Genomic DNA, 15,862 nt, shown 5'->3' with positions numbered 1-15,862 from the left:
TATAATTAAAAGAATACTCTTAGTTAAAAAGATAACTAAGTATTTAAGAGAATAAAATATAATAGAAAATATAAAATAGTATTAGTAAGATAAAACTATTACTAGAAATAAGATAAAAAGATAAACTAATATCTCTAAATAATTACTTCTTTAGAGATATTAGTTTATAATAAAAAGATTACTTAATTATATTAATTAAGTATAATATAGAAATAAGTAGAGTTAAGGTTTAGCTAAGTAATAGTTAATTTAGTCTTAATAGTTTTAGACTTAATTTATAAGCTTTTAAGCTATAAATTAGAGTTATATAAGACGTAATAAAGAAGAGAGCCTCTATAGATAGAGAAGAGAGGTATTATAATAAGTTAGATCTAAAGGTAGTACTTAGTATAGTCTATACTAGAGTTATATATATATATATATATAACTTACCTTACTTACCTTATCTATATATAAGAAGCTATAGCTCTATCTCTCTTTCTTTCTTAGTAATTATAAACTATTATAAATAACTCTACTACTTTAACTAAAGGCTTAGTCTATAATAATTATATAAAAGAATAAATAATTATAAACTAAGTATATATAAAGAAAATTAAATCTTAACTATAAGAGAATTTCTTTAACCTTTTTCTATAATAATAATTCTTTTATTCTAAATTTTAATATATAGAATATATTAAATATATATTTATAATTATAGACTTTATTCTTTTAAAATAAAGCTTTTATTCTTATTCTTATTTTTTACTAGAGTATTACTAGAGTTTAAGTAATACTAATTCTCTTTAGTATTTAAGTAAATTAACTTCTTATTACTAACTAGGTTATAATTAAGTCTTATAAACTAAAACTAGAATTCTATATAGTATTCTTTTAACTTATTTATCTTATTCTTATTAAAATATTATAAAAGAGTAAAAAGAAAAAGTAGAGTATAAAGTAATAGTTCTAGTAAGTATTAAGTATAGTTAAGATATTAGATATATTCTTAAGAACCTATTATCTATAGATTTACTCTTTAAAGTTAAGAATAGAAATAGAAAAAGGTACTCTAGAGTATATTTTCTTATTCTCGTTATTTTACTATATAAATTAGAAGTAAACCTAAAAGCTTTAGTTAATTATAGAGACAATATACTAGTATCTAGTACTCTGTCTTTATTAAATACTACGCTAAGTAGTTAGTAGTTAAAGCGTTAAACGAAGACGTCTAAATAAGGAATAGAGAATATAATTACTCTATTAAATAACGAGAACTTAAAGCTTTAGTTCTTGAAAGAATAGAGCCGTAGTAACAAAGACCTCGTGGAATCTCACTTCTACTTAGTTTCGAGGTTTTTACTTAGGTTTATACTTGTGTGAAATTAGCAGCTTGTGTCTTCTTGACAATCTAACTTGTCTAGCATGAATATCAGATAGACCAACCTATTCTGAGCTGAATTGGGCAAAGTATGTCTCGGTTAGAGGGCACACGTGGTTCCTTGACCTTCTTTTCTTTATCAAATCTTTTTCTTTAGGGCATAACCCTCAGCTTTTTATCCTGACACTCTTGATCACTTTGAGATTTCTTCTTCTGGGTCTTCACTAAAGTTCACACTTATGTTCTTGATCAAATTTACACGTTAATTGGGTTATTAAATTTGCTAGCTTTGGATTGTAAATGGTTATTAACCTGATTTTGAGACGGGTCATGATTACATCAGAATCAATCATCGTCAATCGAGATAGACCTAGGAGGTTGGATCTCAAAAGAACCTCATATCTTGATTGTACGCTTAATTCTCAGCGTTGACATGGTCGAGTGATAGCAGCAACACTGCTCTCAACATAAAAGACCATGCCAACGTACACCAAAGCCCCCAAAACGAAGGAAACACGGAATACTCCGCTAGGAAACTGTGCGATGATTTGAGAATGATGACTAACAAAGACAAGAGAAAATACCATGAGCATGATAGTCGTTCCCAGACTCATAGTATACGGCAGCAGTCTTCTCGGAATCAACGAAAACGCTTGTGGGCAGTAGTCGCTGATTGTTTTGTAGATCGACACTACAAATACCAATGTACTTGCGCAGAACGGGAAACTGAGGGTTAGGCCCTGCAGTATCTGATGGTATGCGTGAGATGCCGGGTAGAGTTCTGCTAGCACGTAGCACGTCGCTACGATTATGGGATTGTGGATGACGTAAAGTCCAAGAACGTTGCGTTCAAAGACGAGGATACCGAAGAGAATGGTCAAGATGATGGTGGCGCTGGTAGAGAGTTCGCTGTATCTTGACTGGATGTCTCTTCCATGGTTGACCTGCTGAGATGGTGTGACTAAAGAGCTTGGAGCTGGCGATCTTGCGCTGCGTCTTTTTCTGATCTCTACGTTGTCCATTTTGACTTGCGAGAGAAACTTACCTACGGGCAGACTGTTTTTGAAATTTCTTGTTGCCTTGAAACTACTTTTGGGTATCTTTTGATAATATTTTAGGCAAACGATATTCCTAGATTGGTGTTGGAACTGCTGAGATAAACTACAAGAGCATCTGATAAGAGCTCTTATACATATGAAGTGGCCTATTTTGAAAGAAATCATAACAAAAGAGACAACGAAACAGAACAAAGAAGCTAAGTCGGGACAAACCTCTACATTCTCTAATTCTTCACTTCTAACACAAAGGAAAAAAATCGGGCATTCTTTGATACCATAGAACAAGATGCTTGCTCCCATAGCCACATTTGCCTTTCCTCAGAACCCCAACCGCTCAGATCAGCTACCAGACAGTTGTGGTAGCTGTAGTGCGAGCTTGCGATACTTGATATGTAATTATGCCGAAATAGAGATACTGACTGAAGTTTACGATGTTTGTTAAGTTTTCTCAGTTGAAAGAATGGTAGGAGGACCACAACGGTTTACAGAATATTCTTGGATTCCATGACTAGTACAAGTAAATGTGGCAATGAAGCGATGTTTCATTTCACTTTTGAAAACGATTTCTGTAAAAACGAAGGACAAGAATAACAAAGTAATGGCTTCCACTTAATATGGTATGTCATTAAAGTTTTATTGTAGTGATGAAAAAGATTCAGCACCTTATAGTAGTTTGAAACGAGGTCAGTTGATTTGTATCATGTAGAAATAGGTTAAATTTAAAGCAAAGTTATTGTATTCTTGTTCTTATGAGAGCAATTAAGTTGCTTTTATTGAACGATTTTGAAAGTGACATGACTCTCAGGTAAACCCTCACTTGATTCATTAGAACGGGTCAGGGCAATCATCACCACCAAGAAAGTCACCCTCGAGGAGAAGAAGTGGAATTATCCCATGAGGGAACCGAGCCGCCATCCGACTGCAACAGTGAGGACGACAACAATAGGAATGGAAGCATACTTGACCAGCTGATCAATGAATTCATCATTTTCTCTATCAAACTGAGCTCCTCTTTTATCTGTTTGCCCTCGAGTCTCGTCGAACTTTGAAAAGCTAGGTGGAATTGGGCAGCTATTGGTGCTGGCTTGGACGGTTACCGGAACGGCTCGTTCTTCTGTGCTATCAAGACCCTCTTCATTTGAGATTGTCATGACATCCTGCTCACTGATCATTTCATATTCGCCAAAACCAGCCATTTTAAAACTTTGAGGTTGAAAAATGTTACTCGAAGATATGATTATAAGTAGAAAGAGTATGGAGTCTTGTACTAAAGTTGAAAGACTTAGTGGAAAAAGCATTACGAGAGCACCACCCAAGTACTTATACCCGTAAGAGTAAGAATAGGACATAGTAAATAATGCCCTAGATATGCATAAGAACAATTAGCACAATGCACGATAAAGCATTGGAGCTCAGTTAGAACAATGCCCCTCATTCTCTAATGTCTTATTGCTAGCACAAAGGGAAAAATGGCCATTGTTGGATATCGCAGAACAAGAAACAAACGTCGCAGGCAGATTTCCGCTTTCTAAAAATTATTAGCATGTCGTGAAAGTTACTAGTTCATTAGAGTAGTAATAGGATAAATTGTGGATATATAATGTGTATATAGTGCTGAAATCAAGGTATTAGCTGAGGTTTACGATATGCGTCAAGTCTTTCAGTCGAAATGAATACCGAGGGGCGGCGGAAAGGCCACAAAACTTCGAAAATTCCCTGTTGAAGCCTAGAATTAGTACAACTGAATTATGGATAAGGAAATTGATAGCTAAACTTGCTCGTAACATCACTTTCGAGGAAAATGCTATCAGGGAAAAGACTGTTTCGACAAATCACGAAGTGTACTTAAGAAGTGTTTTTATTAGGGTTTCATTGTATTGATTGAAACATTTAATACGTTTGAATAGTAAAAAATTGGATCAGTTATTTGTTTCACATATATAAACTTGTTGACTCGAAGTATTAATATTTTGTATTTCTGTAATCATGAGATGCAAACCAGTCGCCATTTTTAAACACCCTTTCAAACACAGCCATCCGCAAAACCCTCATCTAAATCATACGAATCAATCAAAAATCAGATCATCGCCAAAAAAATCGCCATCAAGCGCCATGGAGATGACGAAGTTAAAGTCGATCCAATACGCAGCAGTAAGCATTATGAGGACCATGCAGATATAGTTGACTACTTGACTTATGTATTCCTCCTCTTCTCTATCAAGTGGGGTTCGTTTTTCTTTGTGTATTGGTTCTTGCGTCTTGTTGGACGCTGGAACTGGGGCGCCATTGGGGCAGGGCTGGGTTCTGTTTGGAACGGTGCCGTGGGTAATGTTGATGTGGTTTTGAACATTGACAATGGTTAGCTTAACTTTAGATGGAATAGACGTGGTTTCCTGCTTGCTGATTATTTCGTATGAGTCAACATCTGAATTTTTGACAATTGGAGATAGCATGATAATGTTTGAAGGTTTGAGCGTTGGAACTGCGAAGAGTGTGAAGTCTTGTTGTTGATGGCTGAAAGAATTGGAAAAAGAATTAGTAGAAAAACGCTACCCAAGTATATATAGCAGGGAGAGTAAGAAACGTATAGAACGAAACAAAGCACTGGACTTCAGTCAGAACGAATTGGTCAAAGTCGCTCTAGAAAATTTCATAGTTCTGCCAGAACAAGCTTGCTAGTTCTGTTCAGAGTCTGTCCACAAGGTCTTCATCATGAATGGTAATGATAGAAAAGTGCCTTATCTGTTCAGCCATATGTTTTTTCTTTATCTAACAAACAAATTGGTATAATAACAATCATATTGTTCTTTGTTAGGAGTACACCCCAGGTAACGGTCTCAATTTCTTGAATTTCGCTTAGCATATGTAAGATCTTACACTCCCGTACTTTTGTCTTGTGGATGTAGTAGAAACTGGACCCTACATATTGACTATACGAAAAGAAACATACGTACAATAGATTTACCCAGTCGGCATTATGAGTACCAATTCACATGTCACTTGAACTATCGCTTTATAAGTATCCATCACTTCAATTGTGCCGAAGTCAGTCATGTGAGACACCGAAGTTGTGTCAACGTTCACTTTACAGCAACTTTCTAGACCGAAGGACTAGACATAAACACCAATTGTATCATGTATAATTGAACTAGACATTACCACGAGACGCTTTATTCCGCTGGAGAACATGCGAAACACGTGACTCACATTTCTTTCAGCGATAGCAAAAGCACCGTCTGTTTCCCAATCCAGCAATGGCTTTTAGTCGCTGCTGAACATATATCTTTCGCACATACCCACCCTACTATACCTTCCAGACTCACCCGCATCGAAATCAGTCGACCTAGCATGTCAGCGGGATCTTGGCGTTCATCTTTGCAGGGCATCAAAACACCACAACGAGCATCGTGAGATAACGTAATACCACACAAATACGGTTCTGCTCTGATCTATGCAGTATAAACCTCGCGATAAGATTCGTGGACCCTGAAATTTCGGCAGCCCCGTGTATCTTTCTGCAGGACTTTGCAGCTGAGATGTTTTGTTTGCGAGATGCGAGAAGCAAGATGACACCGAGCTGAGAAGTAGCACCGAATGTGGCTTATGTGGTGAAACTGCCAGTATATGTATGGGGTTCCTTTTTCATAGTTTCCCCCAAGTCTCAGAATAAACCATAATCGCGTTTCTAATTACATTCCATGCAACGCCTCTCGATCACTTGAATTCTTCCGTCCGCTGACTTCCTTAAAAATGTCCTTCTCCAAGAAGCCAGGGGTCGATGATACTGCCGTGGGTAGTAAATATGACTCTGAGAAGGAAGAAGCTCCAGTGACCCGACAGATCGAGCAATTGTACGATGAGAATGGAGAGCCACTAGCAATTGAGCCCGGTACGCGTTATAACGAGGATGGAAGCTGGCTTGGGGAAGATCCTCAGGATTATCAAAACACTTACGAAGAGGAGAAGCCGTATAGCGAAGGAGAAGTGGAAGAGCCCGAGAATGAAAAAGTTGCTACGACCTAACAGATCGAGGAGCTATATGATGAGAATGGCGAGCCTCTGGCAGTTGAGCTAGGTACTCGATATGATGAGAACGGTCGCTGGCTTGGAGAGGATCCTAAGGCTTACCCAGAAACTTCCGAAGGAAAGAAGCAGAATGGGGAAGTGGAAGGGGTTGAGCGCGCGGATAAGGAGGTCTTGACTAAAGATAATGAAGGTCAAGAGTCTGCAAGGGAAGCTGTGGAGCAACTTGTGCGACCAGGGGTGGAGACAAAGACTGACATCGGGGTGGAAGGCTCAAGAGGAGGATCCTGAGCAAGAAGATCAGTAAGAGTGCCTTCGGGAGGAGTTTTAATAAAAAGAAATCCAGGAAGGGTTCTTGAGCGAGGAGACTCGTGATAAAGACCAACATCGGGATGAACGTCAAGATGGTGTTTTTGATGAGTACCAGTACCCGGAGCGTCGAAGGGAGTGGTCTGCGAGAAAGATGAGATGGGATATTGAGCTTAGTCGTTTATATTCGAACTGTCCAGCTAGATGCTGTCGAAAGATCATGCAAGGATGTTAGACACTGTTATATTCTGTACTTCGTGGATTGTGTTACATTGCACGATTAATAATGTCGATGGCGAATCGAGAATATCCTTTGCAACATGTGCTTGACTTGTGTTACTCGACTTCTGCACCTGGCCTGAAGGTCTTTAGTAAATTAGATTTTCTTGCGAGAAACATCGAAGGAGTACAGACGAGCCAACTATCCCAATTTTGCAACATCTGGGATTCTGGTTCGTGATACGCCTTGTCGTACACATATGGGGCCGATAAGGAGTTACACCAACACATCATCGCGTGCTGATTTCGTTGGTTACGGAGCTCACCATGCCAGCTTCCATTCTATGAAAATAAGGATAGATTTGTTATGTGGGTTTGGGTAAATCATATCGCGTTGTGAATTTTGTTTGAGCAATCTTTGCAGTCTTATGACTTCTGTGCAGAGAACGAGTGCATGTCAAATCGGAGGAGGTTGTGAAGTCCGTCGAAGAAAGAATTTACGGTATGACAGGGTTGTTGAACCGTATGTGGGCCATGGATCGATTTTCGCATGGGATTTTCAAATTCCGTCATGGCCTTTGGCGTTGTGAGTACCGAGATAGTGTACCTGAAACGGTGCGGAAATCTTCTCCAAAAGATTGTGTTGTTGACGGCGTTGTATGAGGGTATTGTTGGAGCTGAATGTTATTGTAATTTTAGTAGCCATAGATACCAGTTCTTCTAGCATTCCATCTACGCTTCGAAGTAGTCTTTGTTGACTGAAGAAACCTCTCTGTCGTTCGTCGTCAAAATTAGGAAGCAAAACTAGGAAGGATCCCTACGGCCTACGCTGATCAGTCACCAACGGGAGCGATCTCCATTGCAGGAACCTGCGTCAGACCTATTTGAAGGTTCAAATCGAATCTTTGTTTATCTCGTCGAACTCCACGGCGCTCTCATCGCCTTCGAAAGGCCGCTTTCAAGGTTCTGGAGATGTCATCGACAATTCTCGACATCTCTGTGACTTTATCAGTAGATACCTAGATACTCCCCATTTTTAACTTTTTTCTCGGAGCTCTCAGCCGTGACTATTCGAGGTCTGCCGCTGACTGTCCGGCTTTCTTCGCGTTGTGTTCCTTGAAAAATGTCCCAGGTTAAACTGGGAAGGGAAAGGTGGTGTTCCAACGTTGAGTGTTCTGAGTTCTGACAGGGCGCAAGGGGGACGTATCGCTCCGGCGCGCAGGAGGTCCAGTATGAATCCACGTCAAAGGCGCCCGCTTTTTTGACGGAGTTTGTGGGGCCTTGTTGACGAGCAAGTCCTATACAAAATCATACACTTCCTTCAACCATACATATTTTCTGCGCCTATGTTTATTCGATGCGGATGTGACTGCTATTAAAGCCTCTTGATTTCGATAAAAACCTCCCACTTCCTGGATTCTGAACCGCAACGATATACGACGACACGATAACGATACGATAGATACCCGACTCTGTCCAAGAAGCAAGCTGGGGCTGCCAACATCCAAGTATCCCCGCCATCGCGAATAACCTGTATTCACCGGATTCTGCGACGACTTGTCTGCGCACAGTCGAAGCGCTGAGATACGTGTTACTTTGTTTTGCGTGCGACTTGCTTCTGTAGCTATACGATAGGTTGTCGCAAACAACAACCTACAAACACCAATCCTCCTCTCCCTCTCACCACCCTCGCAACACCTTCGCAATGCCAGCTTTAGTCCAGGAAGACGCGAAGCCGCAAGGCAGATTACTGCTCGTATCGAATCGACTTCCGATCACCATCAAGCGTTCCGACGATGGCACCTATGCGTTCTCCATGTCCTCGGGGGGTCTAGTCACTGGGTTGAGCGGGCTGTCCAAGACCACCACCTTTCAATGGTACGGCTGGCCCGGCCTCGAGGTACCAGATGCGGAAGCCGCACCGCTGGTAAAACGGCTGAAAGACGAATATGGAGCTGTGCCTGTTTTCGTGGAGGACGACCTGGCAGATAGACATTACAATGGATTCTCGAGTATGTATTTTCTGCTGGCTGGCATGCAATCCACTAACTTTATCCGCAGACTCAATCCTGTGGCCTCTCTTCCACTACCACCCCGGAGAAATCACTTTCGATGAGTCGGCATGGGCGGCATATAAAGATGTCAATCGTCTGTTCGCAAAGACCATGGCAAAGGATGTACAGGATGGAGATTTGATCTGGGTTCATGATTATCACCTTATGCTACTTCCAGAAATGCTGCGAGAGGAGATTGGCACCAGCAAAAAGAATGTCAAGATTGGCTTCTTCTTGCACACTCCATTTCCTAGTAGTGAGATATACAGAATTCTGCCAGTTCGAGAATCCCTGTTACTCGGCGTTTTACACTGCGATCTTATTGGGTTCCACACATACGACTATGCCAGACATTTCCTCAGCAGTTGTTCTAGAATATTGTAAGTACTTGGGTGCGCGGAAAATGAAGTATTTTGCTGACCATTGTAGGGGAACATCGACAACACCCAACGGTGTCGACTTCAACGGTAAATTTGTTACCGTCGCAGCTTTCCCTATTGGTATCGACCCAGAGAAGTTTGTCGAAGGTCTGCAGAAGAAATCTGTTCAAGATCGAATTGCAGTTTTGGAACGCAAGTTTGAGGGTGTGAAATTGATTGTTGGAGTTGATCGACTCGATTATATTAAAGGTGTCCCTCAAAAACTCCACGCACTCGAAGTATTCCTGTCAGAACATCCTGAATGGGTTGGAAAGGTTGTCTTGGTTCAAGTGGCCGTACCCAGTAGGCAGGATGTTGAAGAATATCAGAATCTTCGAGCAGTCGTCAACGAGCTGGTTGGTCGTATCAACGGCAGATTTGGTACGGTCGAATTTATGCCTATTCACTTCCTACATCAATCGGTGTCTTTCGAAGAGCTCACCGCTTTGTATGCCGTGTCGGATGCCTGTCTGGTTTCCTCCACTCGAGACGGTATGAATCTCGTTTCATACGAGTACATTGCCACTCAACGGGCTCGTCACGGTGTTATGATCCTCTCCGAATTTACCGGTGCAGCGCAATCCCTTAATGGCGCTCTTATCGTTAACCCATGGAATACGGAAGAACTTGCAGGTGCTATTCATGATGCGGTCACCATGTCTCCAGAATCACGGGAGATCAACTTCAAGAAATTAGAAAAATACGTGTTTAAATATACATCGGCTTGGTGGGGCGAATCTTTTGTCAGCGAACTTGTTAGGATCAGCGAGCACGCCGAGAAGAAGCAGAAGCGAAATGCTGGTAGTGTAGCTGGGAAAGTACAAGGCCTTGTAGAAGGAGTGAAGGGTATGGTCGTAGGGAAGGATGAAAAGGAGAATCAAGATGCTGGTGCCAAAGAAGAGAGTAAATAGATAGATGGTGCATGAGGAATTGGCTGGCAGGTTGTCTTATCCTTCAGTATAATACCAAGATACCTTTTCGGGCGCTTTATGCGAAGACATGGCGCCGATTGTATTGAGAGGAGAGACGCATGGTGGACTGGCGTTGGCGAATAGAGAGTTTTCTACACATCAGTCTGGATACTATCTAGTGCCAGGACTACAGAATGTTAAATTCGTTCTACTAATCTACAGAGCGCATCAAACGCCTGCCTACTAAAGCGACTTAAAATTCTTCCTTGGAATAAACGACAAGATTGGAGATACGAAAAGCGACCAATGGATTGGCCCATCGAAATGTGGCATTGTAAGGTCGAGCAGGGTTGCATGTATCCCGTTTTCCGCCCCAAGGAGGATTTCAAGCATTGCCAAGGACCCAACAGCTATTTGAAGCTTACCGTATGGAGGAGTAAGTGCACAATAGCTGACACCAGCTGAGTTGGTTTGCATATTGTAGGTTTGGTTACTTTGGAGGACCGGACGACACTCCTCCCGAATCATTAACAGAATATCCGCGGCTTCCAGAGTTTAAAATACCATTCGTATAGCCATGCTCAAACGATTCAATAAAGGTCTTCTCAGAGGTATTCGATCCACATTCCAGCTTGAATGAAAGATCGATCACTGCCGCCGAAAACGTCGTCCCCAGCTCAACAACTCGACGATGGTCTACAAAACCGTCACACATAGACGTTTCAGGGAACCCACCACTCTGCTCTAGATGTCGAGACATGATCAACGAGGCGAGAGTTAGGGGAGGAGTACACGCATAGCTGGAGGTTCATTCGAATGAAAACAGCGGCTGAGTTTGGTTGCTGTTTATTCTACAACATGCCCTGGATACCAAGCAGCTTTAGCTATGCGGTGACGGAGCAGACGCAGCAGATATCAAATCGACCCAGCTGGATTTTAGGCGAGAAAAGAAGTCAACCGGATGAGATCCTGTATCGATTTGAAGACAAGGATGGAGGATCAGACGATGAACTCCACTGGCGTTTTAACTTGACTATTAGGAGCCGTGCAAGTGTTACAGGGGATAATTGGCAAAAGAAGTTGTTGTTGTTGCACAGGAAAGGTAAGTCTTCTACTCACCTTGACTTTCGTGGCTAAGAAATAAGATTGTGAGGATTACATCGCAATTCCTTCCCCACCAGTACCAATCGCGAGACCGCGAGTAGTATGGCTGTGGCCTGGTTAACTGATTGTGAAACTTGCCATCAGGATTGCTGTAAATACATAGCACAAGTCCCGTCATGGAGACCATCAAGAAAGCCCCAGCAGCGACGGTTTTGACAGACCTGAATCCAAATGAGGTTCTATACGTGGTGTACCATACCACAAAAGTCATGATCTACAAATGGTTGTAAAAGTATGATCTGATGCGCCGCATCAACCAACTTTACACCCTCTTAGTTCCCACCACCCTCCGTCCTGCTGAATCCGTTCGATCGTAGTCCAGGTCAACGACCACTTTATCCGCCAACTCCCCAATCTTATCTTCATCGCTCGTAACCCTAACCGCCACAATCTTCTGCCTTTCATCTTCATCAGACCTCTCTTCTATCTCCAGCATCCCACTCGTGATACGCACTAAAACATCCGCATCCCACATCCCCTCCCTCCTCGGCACCCCCCTCAAAAGCTCCAGCGCCTCACACCGAATCCGCCGATCCGTACAGCGCGAAACAGTAGCGAAAAGCGGACCGATGAGGCCGAGATCTGAGGATATACTTGCCGTGTCCCCCACTATCAGAGTCCGAGAGAGGGAAACGATTTTCCCGTATAGTGATGTGGAGTTGAAGTGGCTGAATCCGGAAGCTTCTAGGACCGCGGTGTGTACAAGGAGGGAGAGGGATGCGTGGTGGACTTGTAGGAGGACGGAGCCTTTGAGCGCGGTTGCGGAGAGGTTGGCGCGGGGTTTGAGGATGATCGCATCGAGGGATCTTGACCAGCGGGTGAGGTCTTGGAGGATGTCGGGAAGTGTGGTATTGATGCTGGTAGTATGTGTAGCGGTGTTCTGGGACTCAAGTTGAATTCGACGATGTGTATGATACGCCATGAATCTATTGAGAATCATATTCAACGCATGTCTAGCATCATCAACCGTTTCGAATCTTGGTTTGAAGCCACGATTGATAATCTCAATGTGCGTCCAGATACTCGTCGTATCATCCGGCAACACACTATCAATAAATGTGCCAACCTGTAACCCCAGCGCAGTAAAAGCCCGCACTATCTGCTCTCCTGATTCTGTTTTATTCCTCATAGTATTAGATAGGTAGTCAGCAAGTAATTTCATACCAGCCTTCAGATGCGTAGCAGCTGCAGCGTAGTTCCCTCGTAGACTATCGAAAACCACATAAAGCGCACAACACGACAAAATCGGCTCAATACTACTATCCCCGGTAGCAATAACTTCCTGCAAATTCGTAATAGACAAAGAATAATGCTTTAACGCAAACGAATACGCCTCTAAATGAGTATTCCGCTCTGGGTTTTGCAGTCCACGTGTGTAGCCCTCGTGGATAGCGGCAATTGCAATAACCGCATGGCGTAATGCGGGTTGGTTGATGCTGAGCCTGGGGACGTACTGCAGCCAAATTTTGGGAGAGAAATGGCCGCTGAGTTGTGGGGCTGTGATGGTGATGAAGTGGTCGAATGCGCGGTTTTCTCGTAGGTCGGAGGGTTGGTGGAGAGATGGCGCAGGGGAAAGTGATGGGGAGATGGGTAAATTGAGGAACGATGAGGAGACTGGGAGATTAGGAGAGATATCTGATGCGTAACCATCACATTTGCGTCCAGTGGTTGAGCACTTTTGGCAGGTGGGCTTGGTTTCGTCGCATTTGATGCGTCGGACTCTAGGGGATGTCAGCCCTATTCATTAATCACAAAATCAATAGTAAGAGAGTTCTTCTGTATTGTTAGTCATCCAAACCAGGTAAAAGAAGTATCAACTTCATCTACGAAGCTGTATCGAAAGAAATTTTACATGACTTTAACTTGATTGGACACCTCAAACTCAAAAACGAACCAACCAACATACTTGCATGTAATACACCCCGTCTTCCTTCTCGGAGCCCATACTCTAACCACAGGCTTTGATTCTTTAGTCATCCTCGATATCGCCGGGACAAATGGGTGTCAGGTGCGTTGATGAGGACTTTTCATTTCGAAGCAGTTCATCTAGGTAGCACCAGAACGTCTCAGCTCTGGCCCTTCGACCCAAGCCAGAAAAGCTGTGCTACATAGCCGCGTATCATATTACACGTCGAGGCGCTGTCTTTGGTATTGGGCGAAAGTCGTCGTCGTTGTTCGACTCGCTCGAGCTTGACTTTCGCACATGAGCTTGGCAGGGCTTAGCGGTTCGCAGTCAGACTTTTAGCAGTATTCGAATAAGTGCGTTCCTATTCTTTCCATCTGGTAAAACGAAGTTATTGAATGATAGATTAATCACATATTTCCTAAGACTAAATACATTAGTAAATATCTGAAAGTGTGGTTGCATTGTAAATTTAAATCGCAGAAAAGCTAACTACCCATACCTCTTTTTCGCATAGAATACGCCTTTGGATCTCGTTATGCAAGCCACAAATCTGACGATCCAATCTGAAATACGGTCAAGTAATTCGCTGTTGCGTGACGCTTTCTACTGGCCAGTTCGCTTAAGTGGAGCCCGAATTATTTCGTCCCCAACTGGGGAAGCGAAAGCCGCTGTGAGTATATACAGGGGTGGCAGAGATTCGTTGTTTAATTTGATAAGGATCCGAATTTTAGGGATACTGTATAAAGAGTCAGTGAGCTTCTCTTTTGCTTCTTTTTGTCAGGTCTGAATATCTCTTTCACCATTACTTGCTTTCTATTTTGTGCTTTGCAAGAACTGTCATCTGTTACTTCGTTGTCAGCTACTAAATCAATTGATGAATCAATCGGAAATACAAATACATACAGGATGTTTTTTGTCAGTTTTATATCAATTGCAATATATCTGACGCATGTCGCGGGAAAAAGTTTAAATCCTTTGAATGAATCTCGCAAGGGAGTAATCAACTCTCGCGATATCAACACAGGTGTCACTTTACCATTAAAAGCCACGTTCACACCAGGAGGCACCATACTTGATGTGGACGTCACAGTCGGGGGCCAGAACTTCTCCATGTATTTGGACACCGGGAGTAGCGACTTTTATCTCCCCAGAACAAACTTCCAATGTCTGAACGGCACCGACAACTCCATACTCCCACAAGAAAGTTGCTTATTCAACAAAGCGTACACGATATCCCCCACGTTTCAGCAAATCAACAATCAGTCATTTGGCGTCAAATATGGTTCCGGCATCGCAACTGGTATCCTTGGATATGAGACTGTTACCATCGGAGGGCTGACAGTCGAAAGACAACAAATTGGAGTCGCCGACAGAATCACGGACGTGGGCGATGGAAATGACAGTGGAGTTTTAGGACTTGCGTATCCTTATCTTACTTCCGCTCATCCAGGAACCGACTATCCTAACGATACCCTCTCCTTATGGTCAAATCGTATTCCCTACGACCCCCTCTTCACAAGTCTCCACAAGCAAGGGTCCGTCAAACCATTCTTCAGCCTGGCGATCAATCGAACACCTGTCAACGTTTCGAACGGTGACGGCGGTCTCCTCGGCCTCGGTACCGTTGTTGAAGTTCCGCATAAACCTACATTCGCCATTGCTCCCGTTCAAATCATCGGAGTAATACCACCGTTTTTCACCGATAATGTCACAGCCAAAACGTACTGGGCACTTAGCGTCAAAAGCACTGATATCAACCATTTAGTCTCCACCAACAATTCGTTCCAAGCTCTTGTAGACTGTGGTAACTTCTTCAACTTGGTTCCCAAAGATGTTGCACTCTCCATCAACAATGCTTTTCAGCCTCCAGCCACCCCAAATATCGATTTTCTCGAAACGGGGTCCTCAACCGTTTCTTGCAATGCAACTGCTCCGTCATTCGGGATGAGTTTCAGCAATAACGTCACTATTTACATAGATCCGAGAGATATGCTCGTCGAAAACGCCGATGGGACTTGCACTTCTGCTTTTGTAGATGCGGATGTGTTGGGCGAGTCGACAGGTATTGTGCTCCACATATTGGGTACTCCGTTTTTGAGAAGTGTGGTTTCGATTTGGGATTTTGGAAAGGACGAAATGAGGTTTGCAGAGAGGATAGAGACCAGTGGAGGCGCAGATCCTCCACCCAACTCGTCGGTGCCTGTTGTGCCATCCTCGAATGGCGCAAATCAAGGGTCGGAGATATATGTAACATGTCTGCTTTTTACTGTTTTGACCTTAGTTCTTGTACTTTAGGTCGATAGACCACCCGCGAAGTAATGTGATTCAGAATTGTGTGTAATACATCAGTTGTACTTTATGAGAATGCAATTGTCTCCACCGGTTCGTACTTGGGGTTGTCACCTTGATCAGTTGTTTCAGTCCTAATAAACAGCC

General features: G+C 42.7%; 7 protein-coding genes across 7 annotated transcripts; 3 read left to right on the top strand and 4 right to left on the bottom strand.

The window, feature by feature from the left end:
- Nucleotides 1-1,785: 1,785 nt before the first annotated feature.
- On the bottom strand, nucleotides 1,786-2,385 carry GLAREA_10143 (uncharacterized protein; the record flags this gene model as incomplete). The annotated part of the gene is made up of 1 exon (XM_008080193.1): nucleotides 1,786-2,385. The coding sequence occupies one exon, from the start codon at nucleotides 2,383-2,385 to the stop codon at nucleotides 1,786-1,788; it is 600 nt and encodes a 199-aa protein (XP_008078384.1).
- Nucleotides 2,386-3,308: 923 nt separating this feature from the next.
- Nucleotides 3,309-3,617, bottom strand: GLAREA_10142 (uncharacterized protein; the record flags this gene model as incomplete). The annotated part of the gene is made up of 1 exon (XM_008080192.1): nucleotides 3,309-3,617. The coding sequence occupies one exon, from the start codon at nucleotides 3,615-3,617 to the stop codon at nucleotides 3,309-3,311; it is 309 nt and encodes a 102-aa protein (XP_008078383.1).
- Nucleotides 3,618-4,487: 870 nt separating this feature from the next.
- GLAREA_10141 (uncharacterized protein) lies at nucleotides 4,488-4,874 on the bottom strand (the record flags this gene model as incomplete). The annotated part of the gene is made up of 1 exon (XM_008080191.1): nucleotides 4,488-4,874. One exon carries the CDS (start codon nucleotides 4,872-4,874, stop codon nucleotides 4,488-4,490), a length of 387 nt encoding a protein of 128 aa, XP_008078382.1.
- A 1,297-nt stretch (nucleotides 4,875-6,171) lies between these two features.
- On the top strand, nucleotides 6,172-6,735 carry GLAREA_10140 (uncharacterized protein; the record flags this gene model as incomplete). The annotated part of the gene is made up of 2 exons (XM_008080190.1): nucleotides 6,172-6,405; nucleotides 6,448-6,735. 2 exons carry the CDS (start codon nucleotides 6,172-6,174, stop codon nucleotides 6,733-6,735), a joined length of 522 nt encoding a protein of 173 aa, XP_008078381.1.
- A 1,942-nt stretch (nucleotides 6,736-8,677) lies between these two features.
- Nucleotides 8,678-10,356, top strand: GLAREA_10139 (UDP-Glycosyltransferase/glycogen phosphorylase; the record flags this gene model as incomplete). The annotated part of the gene is made up of 3 exons (XM_008080189.1): nucleotides 8,678-8,984; nucleotides 9,034-9,406; nucleotides 9,456-10,356. 3 exons carry the CDS (start codon nucleotides 8,678-8,680, stop codon nucleotides 10,354-10,356), a joined length of 1,581 nt encoding a protein of 526 aa, XP_008078380.1.
- Nucleotides 10,357-11,782: 1,426 nt separating this feature from the next.
- GLAREA_10138 (Zn2/Cys6 DNA-binding protein) lies at nucleotides 11,783-13,497 on the bottom strand (the record flags this gene model as incomplete). The annotated part of the gene is made up of 2 exons (XM_008080188.1): nucleotides 11,783-13,241; nucleotides 13,427-13,497. The coding sequence occupies 2 exons, from the start codon at nucleotides 13,495-13,497 to the stop codon at nucleotides 11,783-11,785; spliced, it is 1,530 nt and encodes a 509-aa protein (XP_008078379.1).
- An 835-nt stretch (nucleotides 13,498-14,332) lies between these two features.
- GLAREA_10137 (Acid protease) lies at nucleotides 14,333-15,721 on the top strand (the record flags this gene model as incomplete). The annotated part of the gene is made up of 1 exon (XM_008080187.1): nucleotides 14,333-15,721. The coding sequence occupies one exon, from the start codon at nucleotides 14,333-14,335 to the stop codon at nucleotides 15,719-15,721; it is 1,389 nt and encodes a 462-aa protein (XP_008078378.1).
- Nucleotides 15,722-15,862: the final 141 nt, after the last annotated feature.

Source organism: Glarea lozoyensis (assembly GCF_000409485.1).
Source record: "Glarea lozoyensis ATCC 20868 chromosome Unknown GLAREA13, whole genome shotgun sequence".
In the NCBI taxonomy this organism is placed as follows: Eukaryota; Fungi; Ascomycota; class Leotiomycetes; order Helotiales; family Helotiaceae; genus Glarea; species Glarea lozoyensis.
The sequence above is the reverse complement of the archived record's forward strand: the minus strand, read 5'-3'. Positions and strand labels throughout refer to the sequence as shown.